The sequence below is a fragment of the Xiphias gladius genome, chromosome 7 (assembly GCF_016859285.1).
Source record: "Xiphias gladius isolate SHS-SW01 ecotype Sanya breed wild chromosome 7, ASM1685928v1, whole genome shotgun sequence".
Classification (NCBI taxonomy): Eukaryota; Metazoa; Chordata; class Actinopteri; order Istiophoriformes; family Xiphiidae; genus Xiphias; species Xiphias gladius.
Window position 1 is genome coordinate 13,096,171 of NC_053406.1, and position 21,937 is coordinate 13,118,107.

The 21,937-nt window shown below is 40.0% G+C and overlaps 1 protein-coding gene and 1 non-coding gene across 3 annotated transcripts in view; both read left to right on the top strand.

Moving 5' to 3' along the window:
- Positions 1-21,937, top strand: part of LOC120791799 (rho guanine nucleotide exchange factor 17-like) — a 72,631-nt gene that overhangs the window by 35,734 nt on the left and 14,960 nt on the right. For both annotated transcript variants that reach the window (XM_040130521.1, XM_040130522.1), the window contains 2 exons: positions 13,742-13,819; positions 18,420-18,602. In XM_040130521.1, the coding sequence (XP_039986455.1) occupies positions 13,742-13,819; positions 18,420-18,602 (261 nt within the window). The remainder of the gene's footprint in view (positions 1-13,741; positions 13,820-18,419; positions 18,603-21,937) is intronic.
- Positions 20,214-20,286, top strand: trnam-cau. The gene has a single exon. It is a non-coding gene; the product is annotated as a tRNA-Met (tRNA).

Here is a 21,937-nt window from a genome sequence, read left to right on the forward strand (position 1 = left end):
TGCTGAAAATGGATAGTTGATTGGCTAATTGACAGCAATTATGATAACCGATTGATCATCTAAATTATTTATCAGGAAAAAAACTCCTAAAATGCGAGGATACGCTGGTTTTCTCCGTTTTATATAATTGCAAATGGAACATCTTTGGATTTTGAACTATTTGGACAAAACAAGCATTTTCAAGACATAAGTTTAGGCCATAAGAAAATACAATGGGCACATTTTTTGCTATATTTTCACATTTTATAGACTAAACAAAAAAAATAAATAAAGAAACAGATTGCAAGATAGCCATTAGTTTCAGTATTGGCATAGACAGGAGTGTGGCCTGGAAGACTGGAAGTCCAGGCTGCTGCAAATTTATATAATTTGTAGTTGATGAGCTAAAACATGCAAAACACAGTTTTGGTCCTTTAAAATGACATCCTTGCTCACTGTTGTCATGGTTATCTGTGGGCTGCTGCCGTTTAGTGCTGCGCTCAGTCTGCCTGAATAGACATAAATCAGGCAGAAAGGCCGTTCCTGTTCGGATCTGTATTTCTCAATAGTGGGAGGAAGAGCTATACCGAACAGATGAAATTTGACTTGACTCGACTTGAAGGAAACTTTAGACAGCGTTGTCATCAAATGTTTGGTACTGCACGTGACATTAAGAAGATGTTATCAGGATGGCAAAGGGATCATTTGATAGATATATAGCTATAAAGAGACGGATGGACAGATCTTTAGATCAGTCATCCTCTCCCTTTCTCATGCCTCACATGCCTCAATCGATTTTTTTACGGGGGGATTGGTAGAGTCTGGCTGAGCGGAGTGAACGCTGCGAGCGTCTGCCCTGCCTGCTGTCTCTCATTATACACACCCAGGGGGAGGGCCCTGGCACACTCACACCCACCCACTCGCACACGGACACACATACACTTTCCCATCTCTCCCCTGGTGCGCACACACCTCGACACGCGCTCAGACCTTGCTTACATCATCCATGCAGTAGAAACAGATCAGACACCCATGCATACATGCTGAAGGGGAGCTCCTTTGCGTCTCACATGTAGTGGGTGTGCTGTATGACACACGCTGCTGAGCCTACGTGCCACAGAACAGACGCACACTTTGACACGCACTGAAGACACAAGGCTGAATTTGAAAAGAGGAGACAATTTGCAGAGCGCTTGCTTTCTAAGGGACTGAATTATTTAAAAGCATTTTTTTTTTCCAGAAGAGGAGAGCAAAACCAACTGGAGGAAACATGTTTGTTTAATGTTGTGAATAAGAGGAAAGGTGGTGATTCCTTCCACCCTCAGGTGTGTCTGTTTTTCTTTTACGTGACGTTATTCTGCTGGCATGAAGACCGAGTTTGTGTGATTAAACAAACTGTTGAAAACCTTCTCAGGTTGTTTCGCGTGTGTCTATGTGCCGAATTGAGCGTGTGTTCTGGCACACGGACCGTGCCGTATGCTGCAAATGGTTCGAACCCTGGCCCAGTTCAGCATCGATCTGGAGGAAATGAATGAGAATGGGGAGAATACAGGAGATGATGGAGGAGGTGGTGGTGGTGGAAGAGAGAGAGATGGTGGTGGAGGAGGAGGAGGAGGAGAAGAAGTGGTGGACAGAGATGCTGTGGATCAGTTCAGAAACAACAGTGGGAATGGAAGCCCCAACAGAGAGGTGGACTAGAGATTTTATTTCTTTATTTCAGTTATGTGTGTTTTTGTGTGAATGTGTGTCGTTCCTGTCTTGCACTTTTTCTGAGTGTCCAGGACTGCCTGTCCAAGTCAGTTTAGATTTCACTCCATCAAACCTATTTCTATGATTAAATCCACTTTCCCTCTCTAGCTCTCCTCCTCACTCTCCTTCTCTACTTTCCACTTTAAATCCTACTTCCGTTAGACCTCTCTCTTTGTTTCTTTTACTTGGCTCCGTTTATTTCTTTCATTATTATAGCTCAATTCTTCTTTTTAATATGTCTGTCCCCCTTGGATAACGGCTCTTTCTTGTGATCCTCCTGTCTCTCTCTCTCTCTCTCTCTCTCTCATCCCTGTCTCTGTAATAGAATTAGAGCTGAGTGATTCACACGATTAGCTCCAACTCCTACTGTCACAAACGCTCATAGCGCTCTCTGTAGTCTTGCTGCCTGTCCATCTGCACAATCACTTTCTGGTGTTTTGATGCTCGGTATCTTGTTAGAGTCATTGATAAGCATTGTTTTTTTTTAATTTTAAGTTGTCTGTTAGCTGTAGCATTTCTTTTTGCGTGTGAATCCTGTACCTCATGCTCGAGTTATGTGTGCTTGAGTGGGAGCAGAATCAACAAATGCTTTGGATTACATCCAGACATGTATGCAGTTTCTCACAAACTCTCACACATACTGTAGACATAAAGCAACCGCCGTAGTTCGGCTAATCTTAACACCCAGCCTGTTAATCCACACCACAAGGATTCAAGCATATTTGTATGTGGGAGGGTCTATTACATAGTAAATCTATGTAAGAGCAGAGCTAAATTTTCTCCTCCACACAACTAGAAATGTCTCCTCTTGGTGGCACTTTACTTAAACAGTATCAGCAGCATAAAAACATAAAAAAAATTTTTTTTTTCAGCATCCAGTTATGGTACTCAAGAGGAGAAGTTAAAGTTGTTGACATGTTTGTCAATGCACACTTAAAAAGATCTTATATCTGCTTGCAAATACCTAATAGTCTGTTATGAACCATTTGTTAAATTTTTACGATAAAGTATTACCCATTTGTTTAGGGATCGGTTCTCTCCCGAAACGATTTAGCTCATTTAAAACCACATTAAGAACTCAAGCCTTCCTTACTGTAGGTCTTACAATATTGCTACTATTTCCTGATTACTCGACTAATCTTTTGGTTCATAAAATGTCAAAAAATAGTGAATTTAAAAAAAAAATCAAAATTTTCCTCAGCCCAAGTTGTCAAATATCTTGTTTTGTACAACCAGCTGTCCAAAACCCCCAAATATGTTGTTTATATCACAGAAGATAAGAAAACCAGCATCCATTAACATTTTTTTGGCAGATTTTTCTTCAACAAATTATTTAAATGATTAACTGATAATCAGAATAGTTGCCAATTAACTTTTTGTCAATCAGCTAAACAATTAATCAACTAATTGTTTTAGCTCTAATTATATATGCTACAGTATAAGTAAAAAATACTCCCATTCTCTTGGCGTGTTTGTGGTATCATTATATAAAGTGAATAGAAAAGGAAAAGGATTAATATTGATTATTTTATGAACTTTTTGTGGTAATGTGAGGAGCTGTAGAGTAGAAAGGGGACCACTGGAGTTCGGAGAGGAGAGGGACGGAAGAGGTGATGATGATGGAGGAGTTCGGAGTTGGAGTAATAGTGTGTGGCGGGCCTGTCTGAAAGAGAGAGAAAACTATTGATCAGTGTAAAGTAGGTCAGAGCAGTCTGTGGCCTCCAAATGACAATTAGGCAGTACAGAGAGGCGCGCACACTGCTCTTTCTTACATCTGCATGCCAGATTGATAATTGGGCTGCTGAAAGGCAGAAGCTGAAGGATGCGACTCCTTCACTCTCACAGCTGCCACATCCAACCTTGAACAAGCTGTGAGAATCAATCTTGGGGTTTTACAGAGGTGTATGTGTGAATGCAGGAAGAGAGAGGTGATGAGGATGCCTTCTTTTTGGACTAAGAGGCTGCCTGTTGCTGCTTTCGCCAGGCTGTTGCCAGGGGATACAGTCGATGGGGAGGGGATAAAGGCAGCAGGGGCGGTGTGAGGTGTGACGACAGCGATGAGATGAGAGGGCTGTGTTTCTGTCGCTGATGCTTTTAATGAAATGACTTCAGCTCAGATGTCAAACAATATGCTCTAGATGCCCTTATACTGTGCTGATTATGAGATACATATTCAGTCATTTCGCCACATGCAAAAGAAATTAGAATTAACATCACAGATTTAGTATTTCTCCTTCAGTTTTCATTCTTGGCAATTTTTTTTCTGTGTCCATAAACTGCTTGAGAGAAATAAAACCCAAACTTGCCCGTTTTATGGATTCATTTACAGAAATAGTTTGCAATTTTGCTTTCTTGCTGGGACCAACTGCCAGCGGAGACTCCAGGTATTTACTGGTCCCAGCCAACATATACTCCGGCACATAATCTCTGTTAAAGATCAAACTGTCATTTTTACACTTAGGTTTTAGTACAAATCCAGCAAAGGAGCTATAACTTCTTCATTGGGGAGCTGCTAGGCCGATTTTGTTGCCTTTGGACAGAGCCAGGCTTATTATTTCCCCCTGCTCAGCTTAATATTTACCGTACAGACGTGAGATCTTCACATTTAACTCTTGGCAAGAAAGCAAATAAGCATATTTCCCAAAATATGGAACTATTCCTTTAAAGACTTATATCAGTAAAGTCTATACAACGATGTAGAAAGCAGTCACTACGTAAATACCAGCTATACAATCCTTGGTAGTAGTAATTGTAATATTAGTAAAAGTTTTTTGGTTGGTTTTTTTTCACTTTGTGATACTTTTTGAGACATTCTTAACTAAAAGACAAACAAAAATCAATATTTCCCAGAAGACAAAATTTTTGATAAATATAATTTTTTGTGAGAAGCTGTATTCCTGAGATGCAGCTGCAGTTTGTACAGCTGTGCCCCATTATAACACATGCAAGTCTTGTTCTAGGTTAAGGTCACAGAAAGAAAGATAGTGACCTTTCAAACTATTTGATAGCCCCAAATTGAAGGCAGCTGCGGTACTTACAAATCCTTTGTTGGCAAAATACCACTTTTAGATACTAGATTGTCAACAGTCTGGATGAAAAAAAAACAAAACGTATTTTCTATCCAGTAATGAATACATAAAAATCTATAGTGGAACACCTTGTATAGTATTCGGGTTTCTGTCATTCAGTGGCGTGCAAACACCAAAATGTAGCACTGTCGAACAGGAACAGTTTTGTACTGTTTTATACAAATAAAATGTAAGCAGCAGAGAAATGAATAATATAGAAATCCTGTACAAAGTAGAGCAAAAAAAAAAAAAAAAATCAAAAGCATTAATCTCTTTTGCTTTTGTCTGGTCTAGACTGTAGAGCTGTTGAATGTTGTGGTGAAATACTGCAGCGAACTGGACAACATACACTCATAACAGTGCTAACAAAGACAGAAATACAGCAAAGGCATATTTGATAAACATTACGACCTTTGGTACATGAAACCACAAGTAAAACAGAACGGACAAAGCTGCCTGAGCTCTGACTCTGGTGTATGTTGTCTTTACAGTTATGCTGTAATGTTTGGCTGCAGTTGTGAGGAATAACTTACTTTATGGACCCCCTGTGTCCACATCATTATTAAGACACCAGAGCTCGCAGAGGGACACATGAGAACATGCTGTACTACTGTACTACTCTCTCTCTCACTCTCACACACACACACACACACACACACACACACACACACACACACAAACCCACTCTCTCAGACATTTCTCTCTGAGCTTTCCTCTTAGGTCCCCTCCAGTGTTAATAGGTGACTGGCTGAATTCTATGAGCCATCTATACAGATTCACATTTATTACTGTAACACAGGCTACGACCCTGACTACCAGGTGAACTTAACTGTTTGAGATTGCGAAGGTGACTGAGAGAAAAGGAAAAACAATGCACTTACCAGGCACTTAATGTGTTATGGTGCACGTATGCTCTTTGTGCGACTCTGTGAATTCCATCTCAAGTGAACGGACTGTGATGTACAGACTTGTCTCTCTAAACAGATCTTACCTCAGCTGTTTTGGGCTGATTAAATTACACAATCACAGACTTGCTCTTTAGGCCACATCATTCTTAAGACCTGGGTTGTTAAAAAGATCAAAGTTATCTGATTACAAATAATGCAAAGCAGCGATCTCCAGATTTCAGCTCTGAAAAAAAAGGTGACTCCTTAGGTTTAGGAAGGATATTTATTTTAGGCAGTACGACATGAGCATTTCTTATTTTAAACTGAAAATATTGATTAATCACGCTTGATTACAAAGATGTGTAAATAACAACGTTGATGATGTATTATATGATAGAAAAGTAATCCAAAACAAGCTGAGACCAAATTTAAATTAAATCGAAAAACAATACAGAATGACCTGGGCAATTTAGTCTTTAGTCTGTGTTAACCTGAGTGCACTTTTTGTTTTAGTTTTTTAAGCAAGCTTGCATTAAGGTTCGTTGTCGCGCTTAACGTTTGTGCTCATGTAGAAACGGAACAGCAGTACTTCTTGTGTACGGTGAGAACAGCTTCTATGGCATCTGTAGAAATCCCCCTCACTGGGTCTCTCTCAGTCTGCAGCAGCACCGAAGCGATGAGCAACAGGAACCGCAGCCCGGGCAATAGCAGACCTTCCTCTGCACGGGGCAAAACTTCCGTGACTCCCGCGGAAAACTCTTTCCGACCGACAGTCTCCAATCTCTTCCATCTAGATGGAAATTGTGACTGGTGTGTCTCCAACAATGGCGAAAGTCTAGCTGACCCAGCTACCTCGCTGCCAGGAATACATACGATATACGCTGTTTTCTATGAGTCCTTGTTGCCTCGAATCTCGACAATGGAGGTGTCAAATGGAAAAGTTAGCATGACCCATAGAGCCACAATAGTCACATTAATGGAAACTGCACCAAGATGAAATAAATCGGAATTATTTTTTAACATCAACTGAATAGGAGTTACGCACCTTATTAGTAACTGACAATAATTTACATATTTAAGATGAGAGAAAAATACAAAATAACTGATGTAACTCAGGTTATTACACTTGCAAATGAGGACAATTACCAAAGACTATTAACAATTAAAGCAGCATTAAATCTGTGTCAGGACTGTACCAGGTGCAGCATTTATTGCTGCTCTGATCCATCATCTGAACATGTTAAATACAGTACACTAAGACAACAACAACAACGTTTGCCTTTGACAACGATGGCACCTGAGATGGCAGTACTTGTCGCTTGCTTCCGTGAGACAGAACTAATGTGTGATTGCAGTGAAGCAAAGTGGGGCGATAACTCTCCCATGTCTGGTGCCTCTGCCCTGGTCCCATATCCACTGCTTCTGCTGCTTAACCCCCACTGTGGAGGATGATTGGATGCTGCTCAGGAGAACTGAAGAAGATGCCATTTCAGCTCTGAAGCAGCATTGTGTGCCTCTGTCAAAAAAGAAACCCTCTTCCCGGCAAAGGCTACACTTACATAGGCCATTACTTGATGAATTTTCAGGTGTTTCAGGGTGAACTGTCAGGGCCGGGGCTCTTTTTTCTTCTTTTTTTTCAAGTGGATATCCATGTTGTAAGTGGTGACAAACAACCAGAGGCTATGAGTTCTGTCCCTGTTGGGGCTAAACCCCTATTTATACTCTCTGCATCCATGTAGCGAGTGGAGTCTGAAAATGTTGTTATCTGCCCATGTATGCGTGGACATTACGCACTCACGCTTCTGTGTATGCAGACACCCGAAGTACTATAAACAAAGCTGCATGCACGTCCACTGTCCATTCATTCTGGAGTATATGCAGCCCTAAATAGACAAGCGCTTTCTGTCAGCTGAGCAGATGGATCTAATCTTCTCGGATAGCAGGGCAGATAAATAGGCTTTATCTGTTTGCTTCTTTCCTACTCACTGTGCTCACATATACAGTATTTTAATGCAGCCAAATTTCCAATAAAACTGTTCTCATTTAGATGTTTTTCTGATTCTGTTGTCAGACAACAGAACAGGTAGGAAATTGTACCTGAAACATGGCCCATTCAGACAACGTGTTAACCAGAAGTCACTTCCAAGCCATTTCCAAGCTGCTGCTCTGCTCTACTAAAATCCTGGTTTTTATAACCTCGTCATCTGACAAAATGACCATACACGTGAGTTAAACACAATGACTGTACTGTGATTTTGGCTATATTTACTTGTACTCAGAGAGAAAGTTAGAAGCTCATCTACATCTATGTTGGCTGCCGTGCACTCGATTGAATAAGATGCATAGAGAGGTGTGCCTGCCACGGTAATACTGGCAATTCTCTTCTACTGAAAGTGGCTAAGGTTTATCGCTAGGCGTTTTTTCTGAAGTAAACTGGCTAAAGTGTCTGAAGAGTCAGTAATTCTAGTGACAAAGGCTCTAAATTTGCAACACTGCCTGTAAACAGCCCCCTGATGACGCAATAGAAACTGTTTGAACCAATTCATTTTGAAAGAGCAGCAGCCAGTGGGGAAACTCCAACACTCAGTCCTTTTGGCATTCGGCTGACCAATGGTGTAACTTTATTGCTCAGTCAGTCAGTTAATCACGGACATTTGCGTTTATAGGGCGGTCAAGTCAAAAAAAACGAAGAAAGAAGAGGATGTATCCCTCTTCCAGGATGGACAGACATGCCATAGATGTTGTCTGCAGAATGAACCAAAATAGCAGAATTACGATCTGGAAAATCAGAATGACAAAACTAGAGAAAACGTGTAATTTCTGACATCAACGATTGCTGCCCTTTATCTGTCGTTTCAGTTTCGTGGCTAACTCGAACACTTACACTTGGCTATCATTCATGTTAGCGGTTAAACCTGTACTAATGCTTGTTAAACTTCTGCTGCAACTGTGTCAGCTTCACTGCCTCCACACGCCTCTTTCAGGATTTTTCAAGATAATTCCAGTTTGTTACTACCTGGCTCGTATTTTGTAGTTTTTTCCATCATTTTTATCAGTGATGGTAAGTAATTGATTAGATCTACCTGACAGGGGGAAAAAACGCAAGCAGTCAAATGATCATACAAGTTGTTAAGAAACCTCCAGATTAGTCAAACTCACTTGGAAAGCTAGATTTATTAGACAAACTGTCCTTTCCGGGTTGAACTCGGATCTTCTTTGCTTACTGTCAGGTTTGGCTCTGCAATGAGGGATTATTACTGACATTTCAAGTGCGCTCATTTTTGCATCTAAAATTTTACCTCCAAATAAATTGGTTTAGATAATCACACTAAACCGTCATCTTAATAACAACCAACACTTAAACTAGATTACAACCTGTCAGATCATCTAACATCACCGCAGTTGGCTGAGTTTTGGTGATGTCGTCCTGTTCCCAGATCTCAGTGATTACTTTGCGTCAATGGTCAAACCTACCAAAATAAGACCAAAGTTGTACTAAATCAGTTATCTTTTGAGAACATGAAAATGTTTGAGGAATCACTCCACGAAGAGTGTTTCCCTACTGCAGTTATACTAAACAAGTCCTCTTGCCATCTATAATAGATTTGAGTACACAGTTAACTGTTTCCAACCCCCTCCCTCATCCCGATCAGCTGGACAAGGGAGAGAAATTAAGCAAACAGTGACTCATCCTGTGTCATCATGGTACCATAGTTAGTGTGTGAATGTTGTTTTATTACACCGCATTCAGCCGAATCCTCTGGTCTGATGGGTGACTCGGACTGGACTGAGTGTCTCTCTACAGTACTGTACTGCTTTTCTGTTTGAGACCAGCCTGTCCCTTGGCCATTCAGCATCTCAGCTGGGGTTACTATGTTAACTCCACTAGCAAAATGAAACTAGCATTCCTAGCATTATTCCACTATGTTCCCCCCTTGTTTTATCACATTGTCGCAGACAAACGCGCTACCCCGTGTCTTCTTCTTGTCAGGTCGTAGGGGCACCAGCATTATTATCAGCTGAACAACTCTCGGGAGACTACAGTCATTCCTACAGTGTGCACGTGTGTGTGTGTTTATTCACCTGTACTGTAGCGAAAGCAACTGATTTTAGACGTTTGCGTGTGTTTTCGTCACGTTGAGATGATAATAAATAATCATTGCAATCAAGTGGACGTGTGAAAGTAAAAGTGGAACAGCATTTGTTAATATTTGTTAATATGATCATTGTCAATGAGGTGTATGCAGCAGTCAGGAAATGCTGACACGACATCGTTTCTGCAGCCGGACTAAAAAATACAATGGTTCTCAGCTGTCAGAGGGCACAAGGAAAATTGTGCCAGTCTTCAACTTCTAGTAGTGGTTAATAAGTTAGAGTAGTAAAACTGCAGTTTTGATACAGCATCTCCCTAACAGATAAGTGTCGAGCAATGCTACTGCCCTTCATTTAACCTTGATAGTGTCACACGTACTCAAATATATTTTCTGTTTCTAGTTGTAGAGTAATTAATTGCTACTGCTAAAATGATTAGAAAATTAAGTGACAACAATTTTAATAACCGGTTTAGGTCCCTTTATCAAGCAAAAACACCAAATCTATAGCTGGTTCCAACTTCTCAGATCTTATGATTTGCTGCTTCTCTCTTACAGTACATCGTAAATTGCCGAATGCTGACTTGACATCAGTAGACAGCGTGATTGCTGGTTTGTACTGAGATGATGATTTTGTGTTTGTTGCCTCTACGATTGATAGGCTTTGTTTTCTGTACACGAGCTGTTAGCTTCTAGGGTTATGCTACTTCCAGTAACCCTTAACCGGTGGGACTTGGAGCCCAACAGAATTTAATGCACTAGCGTACTGTAAAATACAAAGTATTTTGGATAGATGTACTTGAATTGTTTCCCTAATTGGAGGGTAATTAGGGAGTATAAGTGGATGATTATTGGGTTATTGTGTTTTCCTCTGTAGCCATGTTTAGCCCTGTATTTATTCTCTCCACTGCACTGTGTTTGTAAGTAAGGACAGAGTATACTTGGACTGAATCCCTCACCCTGTGAAGGAACAATTGATGATGCTGATTTGAAGAAAAATTAATTGAGAAAGGCGTTGGCAAGTAAAAATCAACCTAAGATTCACTACTTAAAAAAAGAAATAGCAACAACCTAAAAATAATATGCTTTTCTTCACACAGTTTCCCCATTTTCCACCATCAATCACTTTTCATGCGCTCTCTCTTTCTCTCTCTCTCTCTCTCTCACCCACACACATAGCAACACACACTCTTCCATCCACACACCACCTCTCAAGCTCCGGTGGTAGCCCGCAGAGCCCCTGGGACCCCTTCAGATGCCAAACACTAAACATGGCCTTTCTGGGAAATTATTGTTACGGTTATTTATAGGGCACAGTGGTGCTGGCAGAGAGGAGCAGGGGAAGAGGGGGAAAAAACTTTCTCATCTGTGTATTTTTGTGGTGTGTGTGTGTGTGTGTGTGTGTGTGTGTGTGTGTGTGTGTGTGTGTGTGTGAAAGACAGAGAGAGAGGGAGAGACACTGTGGTGATATATGAACTATAGGGTTTTGCCTGTGGCTCAATCTGATATTTATAAGTCATGTTTGGTGCCAGAATATTTTGGGGGCGTCCCCTGAGATAATATGTCTGGCTTGTTCCATGATCCTTATAATCCCCTTGTTATACTCCCACCTCTCTGTTTTGTCACAAGTAATAGGGTAGACCTCAGCGCTTTCTACGCGGGAGGAGTGATGGATTGCACCTTCATAGCACAAACTTTTCAGTCTTTGCCAGTAAATCTTTTTAGGGGAAAGCTGTTGGAAAACTTTATTTTAGCTTTTATGTTACAGTGTAGAAGAGTAAAATGTAAATATTTATTTGTTGCACAACTTAGAAAAATCAACTCACTGTTTTATGTTTGATTTTTCTATTTCTGGCCTTCTTCCCCTTCCTCTGTCTTTCTATGTCTCTTTGTCTTTCATTGTGTCTCTTTTCCTTCTTGGTCTTGATGTGCCGGGGTTGTGTCCGCTCTGTGCTGGAGCCGCTCATTCATTTGCATCCACAAATGATGAGTCATTGTTAGGATGAACTCCTGAGTCATGCTTTGCTTATGAGGACTTCCTGACCTCAGCGTCCTCTAATCCTGTGTGTGTGTGTGTGTGTGTGTGTGTGTGTGTGTGTGTGTGTGTGTGTGTGTGTGTGTGAGAGAGCTATGAGTCTACAACTACTGTGACATCTTTGCAGTTCTTATCATCGTTTGCCCCCCCCTTATAATAATTTTTATAATGGGTCAGCACGCTGACATTTAAGATCTAGTATTTCAATTAGAAAAAATTCCAGGAATTTAAAGCCGTACTAACTAAAAGGTCAGTGTTACCTTTGCTTCTAGGACCGTGAAGATTAGGCAAATTAGATGATAACTGATTAGAAAACAACCATGTGGTCTCAGAAGTGAGTAGGCTTTGCGTACAATTTGACAAAAGCTGTGATCATGATGTTCTTCGTGTGAAATCTTTGTGGGAAAGCAGACATGCAGATGTAGGAAGGGAAGATTTAAAACGCCAGAAAGACAAGAGACCCATCTCCAAAGTACAAAGGAAGTGCGGAGTTATTTTTCACTTTCGTACATATCAGCAATGAAAGAAATTACCATGTGAAGTTCAGTTTCACAGTTCAGTTTCACATGGTAGTGTTTCTTCCACTTGCTCATTTTTCATTCATAATCTTATCTCAGAATTTTGCTTTTATAGACTTTGGGAACTAGGAACCATGAATTTGTACGTATGCTTTTGCAGTTTTGAGTACTGTGTTTGATGAGTCAGCGACATTCTGGTGGCCCTGATGGTTCATGGGCCACCAGAAAGCACTACATGGGGAGTGGTACTACTACGACACAGGGACTTAATCTGGAACCAGAGTTCCTGGAAAAGTTCCTGCAGCTGAAGAAGGCCGTAAATGTGTGTGTATATGTGTGTGTGTGCGAAACCAGGTTGTAACAAATTTTCTGTGACTTGTTATTTTGAATCTTCATTAAGCTTAAGACTCATGATGCATTTCCCCACTATATTTTAATTTAATTTAATTTTTGCTGTCACATTGCCTGATATCAGATATACTCTACGGCACTGTTAAGCCCCAACAGAGTTATTAAGCAAATCCAGGCTGATTTTTAATATTAAACTTCTTAAAATCATAACAAGGTTGTACTAGAATTGTGACTTTAGATAATGAAATTCTAGTTTCCTTTTCATTTTGCACACAGGTGTTTACCTATTTATGCTCGATATACAGTATAGGACACAGAGAGGTTTTCTGAAGGGTGCAGCTGCAAACTTGTAGCGCTTCTGTGTTTGAATCTTGTTACCATGAAGAGTTTCCACGCTTTTTGAGAGGGGAAAGTTTTTTGCAGCGAGATCCAAATGGGAACAAATATAAATAGGTTTTTACTAGACAAGATACAGACAGGAAACATAAGGAGTGCGAGAGGTGGGTCTGATGACATGTAACAAAAGTCTCTGGCCAGATCACACTGTAGTTATGCGAAACGAATCCAAACCACTTTGCCTCATTACCGTACATCTTTTTCTAAAGCGCTAATATAAGTCAGTTCTAAAAAATAAATCCTGTAGGACATTTGACCTTGGTTCTTCCAAGTTTCATCGTAAATTAGGCTGAACTTAGCTAATGCTTTACATGCCTTTTCCAAGGTCACCGTGTTTTATAAAAGGTTAATTCCACTTAACTTTATATCAGATTATGTGTCCATATTAAGATGAATTAACTTATCTCAATTACATTTGATATTTGCATTGCATGTCTTCTGGAAATATTTCTTTTGCTGAACAAATCGCCCAAAACTCAATGTGCATGATGGTGTTTGTGTGTGTTTGGGGGCTGCTCTATGTCTGCAAAAATGTGCAGTGTCCATATTTAGTATCCGTAGTAGGATGTCGTTTTAGATACATATTGAACCACAGTATAAAATATGTGAGTGTGCGAGAAAGATAAATATGATTATTGACCCTCTTCTTCCTCCTCTGTCTTCACAGGACATGAGGAAACATGTGATGATGACCCTCTTGGACACAGAGCAGTCATATGTGGAGTCACTACGCACTCTCATTCAGGTAACACACACACAAACACAAACACAACTACACACACTCATACAGGTAAGCGGACACTCGACAAATACTTCTACTTCTTACATCTCTGGTCTTACAAATGAGAAGCGTTCACTGAGAGACTCACTCTTTGTTATTGAGCTGTGAGCCCAATACAAATACACACATGTACACACAAACACAAACACACCATTGTGGATTCACTGATTGCTGAGGAAACAAATAACAAAATGTAGGTAACAAAGGTGTTATGTAATCCACTTATTGTCATTCATCCTGTCAGGCTAATCTGCTAACCCCACCACATCTCACTGTCATCAGCATTATCTGCCCACACTCACACCGACACACAAACTCATACACACACACTCCTTATCTCTCTTACATATGATTATCCTACATTGTGTGTGTTTGCATTCATATGTGTGTGCACTTTTTCTAAGAATGTGCGTCCGTGTGACTGTGCGTGCACATCCCACATGCATGTGCCTGTGCCTGTGTTTCTGTGTGTGTGTGTGTGTGTGTGTGTGTGTGTGTGTGTGTGTGTGTGTGTGTGTGTGCGTGGCCACATAGAGAATAATCCCAGGCTGGTTCCCATGGCGACACAGGGAAAATAAGTGTTACCACGGTGACTGCAGTGAAAGTGCAGATCTCCAAAGGAGGTTGTCAGATGTGGTTCAGCTGAGACAGCTCTACGGCAGCACTGTCCAAAGCTGAAATCTGACTCTACTTATTGCAGTTTCTTTTTTGGGACTTTGGGGGAAGTTTCTGTCTGACTATATTCATCAGTGTTTTACAATAATAATTGATCCAATAACAAAGTGTAATGTAAAAGGGCTCGCTCAAACAATTGTCACCCAACTCTGAAGTTCCACTCAGCTAAACGGAGCATTATAGCATCTTTCAGCTAATTGTTTAGCTGTCCGGCCCACAACTTTTCTGCTTTTATGCAGTCTCACTGCTGTCATAGTCATTTTTGGCTGCAGCGACTGGATGTTTTCGGCTACAAAGCTCTAAAAAAAAAAAATGTAGGCTATTTGCCCAGCAATAAACAGCAGACAAGTTGGCAATTAGCTGTTGAACATAATGTAGCATGTAGCAGCTAAAAAGCCAGATATTTCCCTCAGGAGTTTGTGTGGACTAAAACAGAGCTAAAAAGAGAGTGAATATCAGACCTACGTTCATCAGGAAGCCAGAAACATGACCCCCCCAAACATGTTGTTCCGTAACTGCTGCATCTGTAAACAGTTTGCAAACATGCTTGTCACATCAACTTTATAAGGTGACATCAGTTTTGTGTTTACAGCTTGGTACATGGCCAAGTTCATGGCAGGTTTAAGAATTAATATGAGCTGTTATTGATTTATTCACATTCTGGGGCTCAGCAGTTAGAGAGGGTTGTCAATTAATTGCACAGTTGGTGCTTCGACCCTGGGCTCAGTCTGTCCACATGTTTAAGCAACACTGAGACACTGAAACCCAAAACGCTCCTGATGGCCAGCTATATAATCCAGATAAATCATATCGTCGTCCTTCTGGGAATGAAACACAGGTTAATGTCAGATGTGAAGTGTCTCTATATGACACTGTACCCGACACGTCACAAAGGTGCATTCAAGCAACACTGACACCATCAGGTTGTACAGTGTGCAGTTCATGGTGACCTACATGGAGATCACACATCTTCCACTCTTTCTCACCTTCCTGACCTGACGATCTCCTCTCTGCTCGCTGGAAAAGAGAGACTGTACTCTATGATACTTTCACAAATACGCAGTGATAAATGTTACTGCACATTTTAATGCAAGCTGATCCTGAAAACAACGCAACCCACACCAGACCCCTAGCCTACCTATGCTGTTGATTTCAAGATGAGCTACAACATAAAAGAGAGGCTTTACGAACCAAAAAATGTCCAAAATCGTCAGCTGTGAATACACACCAGATTCACTTTCGCAATCTCTCACAGTGCAGGTTTTTCAAAGTAGCTAATTAATTAGTTGACTAATGTGTCATTAGGGTCTTGGTTCACCAAAAAATTCCATTTTGATTATTCAATTGTATCATCGATTTTGGTAAATGACCTACAAGCCTTTTATAATTTCTGGACAATTATAGTCACATATTTAGAGTCATCATGATCTTAGAGAAGATACATTAGCCTTTAATTATCACTTGCTGGTAAAAGATCTTTTTAATTGATATCCAGCTAAGTCCATTAGTAGATTAAAATGTTCTTTAGATGAAATCAGCCCTCTTTTTTATCAAATTATATGTCGATCCATCTGAATAAGATGGTGAGAAGAATTGCAGAGATGGCAATGGACGATCCGTCGTTGACAGTTACATCAAAATAAAACTCGATATTAACTTTAATACAATCGATTCAGCTAATTTAACAGGAGCGATATGCTATTTGTTTGTGTCGGGGTTCACTTGTTAACAAACCGCTACAAATCCGTAACACAAAGGAGCACATTTATCTGTTTGGACTAAGGGTAGCTGTTGGGACAACCATTAGCGTAATGCATGGATGCTCCCATGTTCTTCATTTTCTGTCGACTACATGAGAATTCAGCATTAATTACATGCCACACACGAACAAAGTCCTAAATTTTAATGAAGATAAATGTATGTAAAAATATTAAAAGGAAAACACCAACATCAGATAGATTTGTAATGACAATTGCTGCTAAAACCAAGTCACTCACATTCAGGTCATACTGAAAATGCTCCCACAAAATCAGTCCATTTTAACCCAATAAGCAAGAGCCATTAAGCTCTTAGCATCACAGACCAGTCATTTCATAGAGGAGATCTGAGACCAATCTCAGGTCAGTTGTATGTAAATGTAAGAAATCTTCTGGACTACATGGATCAAATCTATATCATATTCTATGTAATTTTATATTGCAACATTGATATATATTGTGATATAGTTGAATTTCTAGAAAAAGGAAAAAGTACAACATGACATTGAATTTAGAAATCACACGAAAAAATCTGTTATTGCCATATATCAGTTCTGCTCATTGATTTACAAAATGGCTCACGGCCTGATGATATTGTATCGCAATATATATCATTATAATGCTCAAGCCTAAAATCATCAACCAAAGTCAGAATTATATGTGGAAAGTGACCTTAAAGGAGGAATATGACTTGGCAGATTATCTCTTTAAATTCCCGATTAAAAGCAGACCCAGATGCAGATGCGTGGCACAGCTGTGTTCACACACACACACACACACACAGTCTGTCGTTTGAGAACTGTGAATAGACAACAATTACCAATTACCTCCTCTTTAACAGCAAAGAGAAAAACCAGATCCTGCTCTGTGACTGAGTCTGTGAGAAAAAGACAAACATTTTCTGTCTCATTTAAAACAATGCTGCACCACAAGTTTCTGGGATCAACCTTTGGTTAATCGAATTTTAGCCTCATTACTTTTTATCATCATTTCCTGCCATACTGCACTTAAGTGTATGGACTACCACTCCGCTTCATTTCAAAGGGAAATATTATAGTTTTTACTCCACTTTTCTGATAAAGATTTAACACAATAAACATATGGTATAAGATACAAACATGTTAAAGATTAAACCAGTATTTAGCAAGCTTTCTTGACTTGTGACCTCTTATAACAAAATCAGTCTCTGGTTGGCTCCTCACCAGGTTTCAGTTGTCTCTGATTTGTTATCAGTTCAAAGAGATATTTCCCCTTTAAATGTCTGTTGTGCTGTCTTGTTTGAGCTCCAAATAGGTCAAGTTAACCAATATTTCAATTACAAAAAAGCAGAATTTAGAGAGAATTCCAAAAGTTTATACAAATTTGTTCTAGAGAACTTCGTTTTTTTCTTCTTTCCTCTCCCTTTAATCATCTCACGAATCTTCAGATTTGTCTGGTCACCCTTTGCAGGGGCCCAGCCTCTAGGTTGGGAGCCACTGCAATAAACTATCAAACGACCTCAACCTCAACCAACAGTAAAATGTTGCTTACACATTGTTGTGTAAGCACATTAACTAACAGACACAAATTGTTTGGAAAGAAAAAAATGTGTGGATGCATGTGTTTGGGTGTGTGCGACAGGCCTGAGAAGTTGTGTGGTCGCTGTCAGGAATTTGGGTGAAACTGCCAAAAACAGAAACATTTTGTTGAACGTGTGTGTGCGAGCAGGAGGATTGCATATTTTAAAAGCTTTTTCTAATAATAGTAATATTTTTGCAGCCCTGTTGTGCAGGAGAAGAGCTTGAGGGAAAAGGGACAACCTTCCCTCCTTCCTCTTTTCCCAGAAAACACACCACCCTCTGCTTCTCCCTCCTTGTTATCAAAAAGTTAACACACACAAACATTAGTGATTGAGAACACAGTCATGCTCATGTGGAGATATACTGAATGCTGCATTCATTTATATAAATGCTCTTTCTCGTGATTCCATGCAGAGATTATTATTATTTGATCTGACGTTGTCATTCAAATTGCCCCTGACAGCCATACGAGCTCATGGTTCATCCCTGCTGAACAACATTTGTCTCCTAATCTCATGCACATTTAAATGATTTGAAATGGTCAGTCATTAACTGGTGGTTCTGTCCCCTCAGGGCTACATGCGTCCTCTCAAACAGCCAGACAGCGGCTCCATAGTGGACCCTCTGCTGGTGGATGAGATGTTTTACCAGATCCCAGAGATCCTGGAGCACCACGAGCACTTCCTGGAGCAGGTCGCTGGCTGCGTCAGCCAATGGCATGACAGACAGACCATTGGACACCTCCTCATTCAATCCGTGAGTAGAGATGCCAATAGCCTAGAGTGGCATCACTGTACATTAAAGTCAAACATGCGGGTGCTTACCTGTAGCTGTATTTTTTACATATCAAAGCTATATCAGGTTATGTATCGGCTGACTAGTAAAAAGTTAGAGTAGAAAAATCCCGAAGTTTGAGGTAATTTAGAAGCATTGTCTCTGTTACATTAGCTTGTCCACTGAAGTATATATTTCAACAATAAAATGTCCCACTTAGAACATATCTTGCTTTAAATTTTTTAATAACCAAATGCAAGGGATTGTATTAAAAAATATCAGTTTCTTCTTTGTTTATGTTGAAAAAATTAATATTATCTTGCATCCTGGTGGTTGGGATGTGTGCCATGAAGCCACAACATCCCAAGTTTAATTCCACTCTGGGATCCTTGTTACATATCATACCGCTCTACATTTACACTGCCACTATTTGATTGAGGCAAAATGCTAAAGAGTAAATTTCTAAATATATATCGTCTCATCTCAAATATCAGCTTCGATATCAGCCTCAAAAATCCAGTATCTGTGGGGCTCTCATAGTGATATCCTGCTTGTGCTGTAGGATGGTATTCAGCATGTTTGCACTGTTAGCTTCTATATGCAGAATGTAGACTGACAGTGTGAGATAGTTGACCTCTGCCAGTGAGCAGTAATCCCTTAACTTCTCCAAACAGCCTCTGTCTTGACAACAATGAGGTTCACATTGTGATATCCAGAAGATTTAATAAGGTGTAATAGCAGATGCTTGTTCAGCCATCCAAAACTGTGGTTTTCAAATTTTTTTTACCACATGCCTTATTTTGGAAAGTGAGGTTAAAGGGGTTATTCTTATTCAAATGTAGTTGCAATTATATCGTAAAAGAAGTACACAGATTTCCATATACTTATTTCGAAGTATTTTGTCTACAGACATGATGTAAAATCTATTTGACTGTAAAATATAGCTTGAATGAATAAACAGTCTTTAAAAGCATTACTGACAGCAGGGAAGATTGAAGCGAAGCTGTTTTATTAAGGGGATGGTCTATAGTTGGCAGCAGTAGTTTAATATTTTGTTTTCCCCGTGACCTCTCGGTGACCCATTTGAAATTTCCCATGACCCGAGGGTGGCTCTCAACCTAGACTCTGAAAAACATTGCTCTAGAGCATCAGTGTTGAGCTAAATGTCAGGTTTTGGTCCCTGAGAATGAAACAGAAGAGTTTCTATACAGGCTGACAGCTTTTTATTGATTGGGAAAGCTTTCACTCTCTCTTCACTCGCTATGCTAATGCAACTATTATGTCTCGTTACCTCTCAGCTTGAATTTAAATGACCTATTTCTTTAACACTTCAAAGCTCCTGGAACATATTCAGATTCATAATAAATAAACTTTTGCGTGATATATGTTGCTGTGGGTGGGGTTTCCTTTAAAGATAGGTAGAGTAGAAGTAGAAAGGTGAGAGTAGTGGCTGTTTTTCCTGTTCATTTGAAGCCCTCGCAGGTCCCTCACACTGCCCAGACTGAGCCTCCCAACCCCCTCCCTTTCTCTCTCCCCCCACTTCCTTTCTCCCACTGAAGATCTTAAAGCTGCAGCAGCCAGAGTGTCCTCCGGGCCTTGTTGGCGCAGTAGGCAGCGCGTCAGTCTCATAATCTGAAGGTCGTGAGTTCGAGCCTCACACGGGGCAGAGTGTTTTGCTCAGGCCTTTACTGTTGGAAATGGCAGATGATTCGTAGCAGATTTGATTCTCGCAAGCAGCGGTAAATCTCTGTAGATTTGTGGAAGATATTACAATAGGAGTATTTCGCCAGACTCACTCAGTGCTTGTTTTTTGTTTCTAGACTCAGCATAGATAAATAATAATGCTATCCTCTCTTTCTGGTCAGTCAGTGCTATGTTATGATGATAAATGGTTTCATGACTGACAGATTCCCTCCATCCCAAAAACATAATCTATTTTTAATCGTAATCTATTATCAGCCCCTTAAGGGCACCCTGCAATAGACTAGCTATGTTTTATATTTACATATTCATAAAATCTTGACTATCTTGTTGCAAGGCCGTTTTAATTTGTTATCACAAAATGGTTGTGATCATGTTTCAAGAACTAAAGACTGTAAAATTAACTATAAAGCATAAAATCAGGAGACACTTTTTAAGAATCAGACTAAGTGGAAGGCATCTTAGACACCCAACTATATTACATGATTACATTATTAAGAGTGGAAGCATCAGTCGGTTAAAAAGTAAAACATAAGTTAATGCATTAAGTTATCTGCATTATTTGGGATTCTTTTCGAGCACCCTCTGTATAACGTACGCCTAAGGTTATACAGGGGTTAAGAGTACACCAGTCAGTAATATATGTCGATAAAAATCTTTAACAGAGATCCTGCTAAAAGACATTAAGTGTCAGCTTTTCTAACGGAGGTACGTTCCTCTTCTTTCTGCCATTTCTGTCCTCTGCTGTGACTAATCCTCACATTCTTCACAGACCAGAATTTTCTGTCCTCTTTGCTGGAGAGAGGAGAGAGGACACTGGGAGATGGGTGATAGGAAAAGGGAAAGAGAGAGGCAGTGAGGAATAGAGGAGGGTCAGGTTATTTCATGGAAGGGTGGAAAGCCGGTTACCCTGTGACGTCAAATAAGGCGCCACACTGTGCCTTCCATCTGTTTTTTTTAGGCTCTGTCAGTCTCTCTCTGTCCTTTCACCGCTATCTGTGAAAAGAAATCAGGTCAGGGTGATTCATCCGTGCGTGCTTATGTGTGTGTTTCTGTTTATACGTATGTGTGTTTGAAAGAGAGAAAGAAAAAAGGCAGATGGACGGGAAGACTCTAATCGTTTCTAATGCCAGCCAAAACAAATTGAAAAGCACTTACACCGAGGTTTCTTTGATAATCTCTCCTTTTACTGCTCTACTTTGTTGTTCAATTCGATTATACGGTAGCAAACAAAACATGTGCTAAATTTCCACTGTTGAGGATATATAGTTAGCTTCAAGAGTAACAAAATAGCAATGTACCGATACTTTTCTCTTGTTTGTAAGACAACTGTTAGTTTGTAGTTTCTTTTCCTGGTTGTATAACCAAATGCAACAGTTTACCTGGGGAATATTCATCCTGAAGCAGGTTATTTTGTTGTGCTTGTGACACCTTCTTTTAGTATATTATTAATATACTTCTATGAGTATATTATTTACTCCAAGTTTGGACCTAGCTTACAGCTAGTATAATTACACATTGTCACTTGTGTTTAGTGCTAATTAGCAAATGTCAGCATGCTAAAAAGCTAAACTGAGACGGTCAACATGGTAAACGTTATATCTGTTAAATATCAG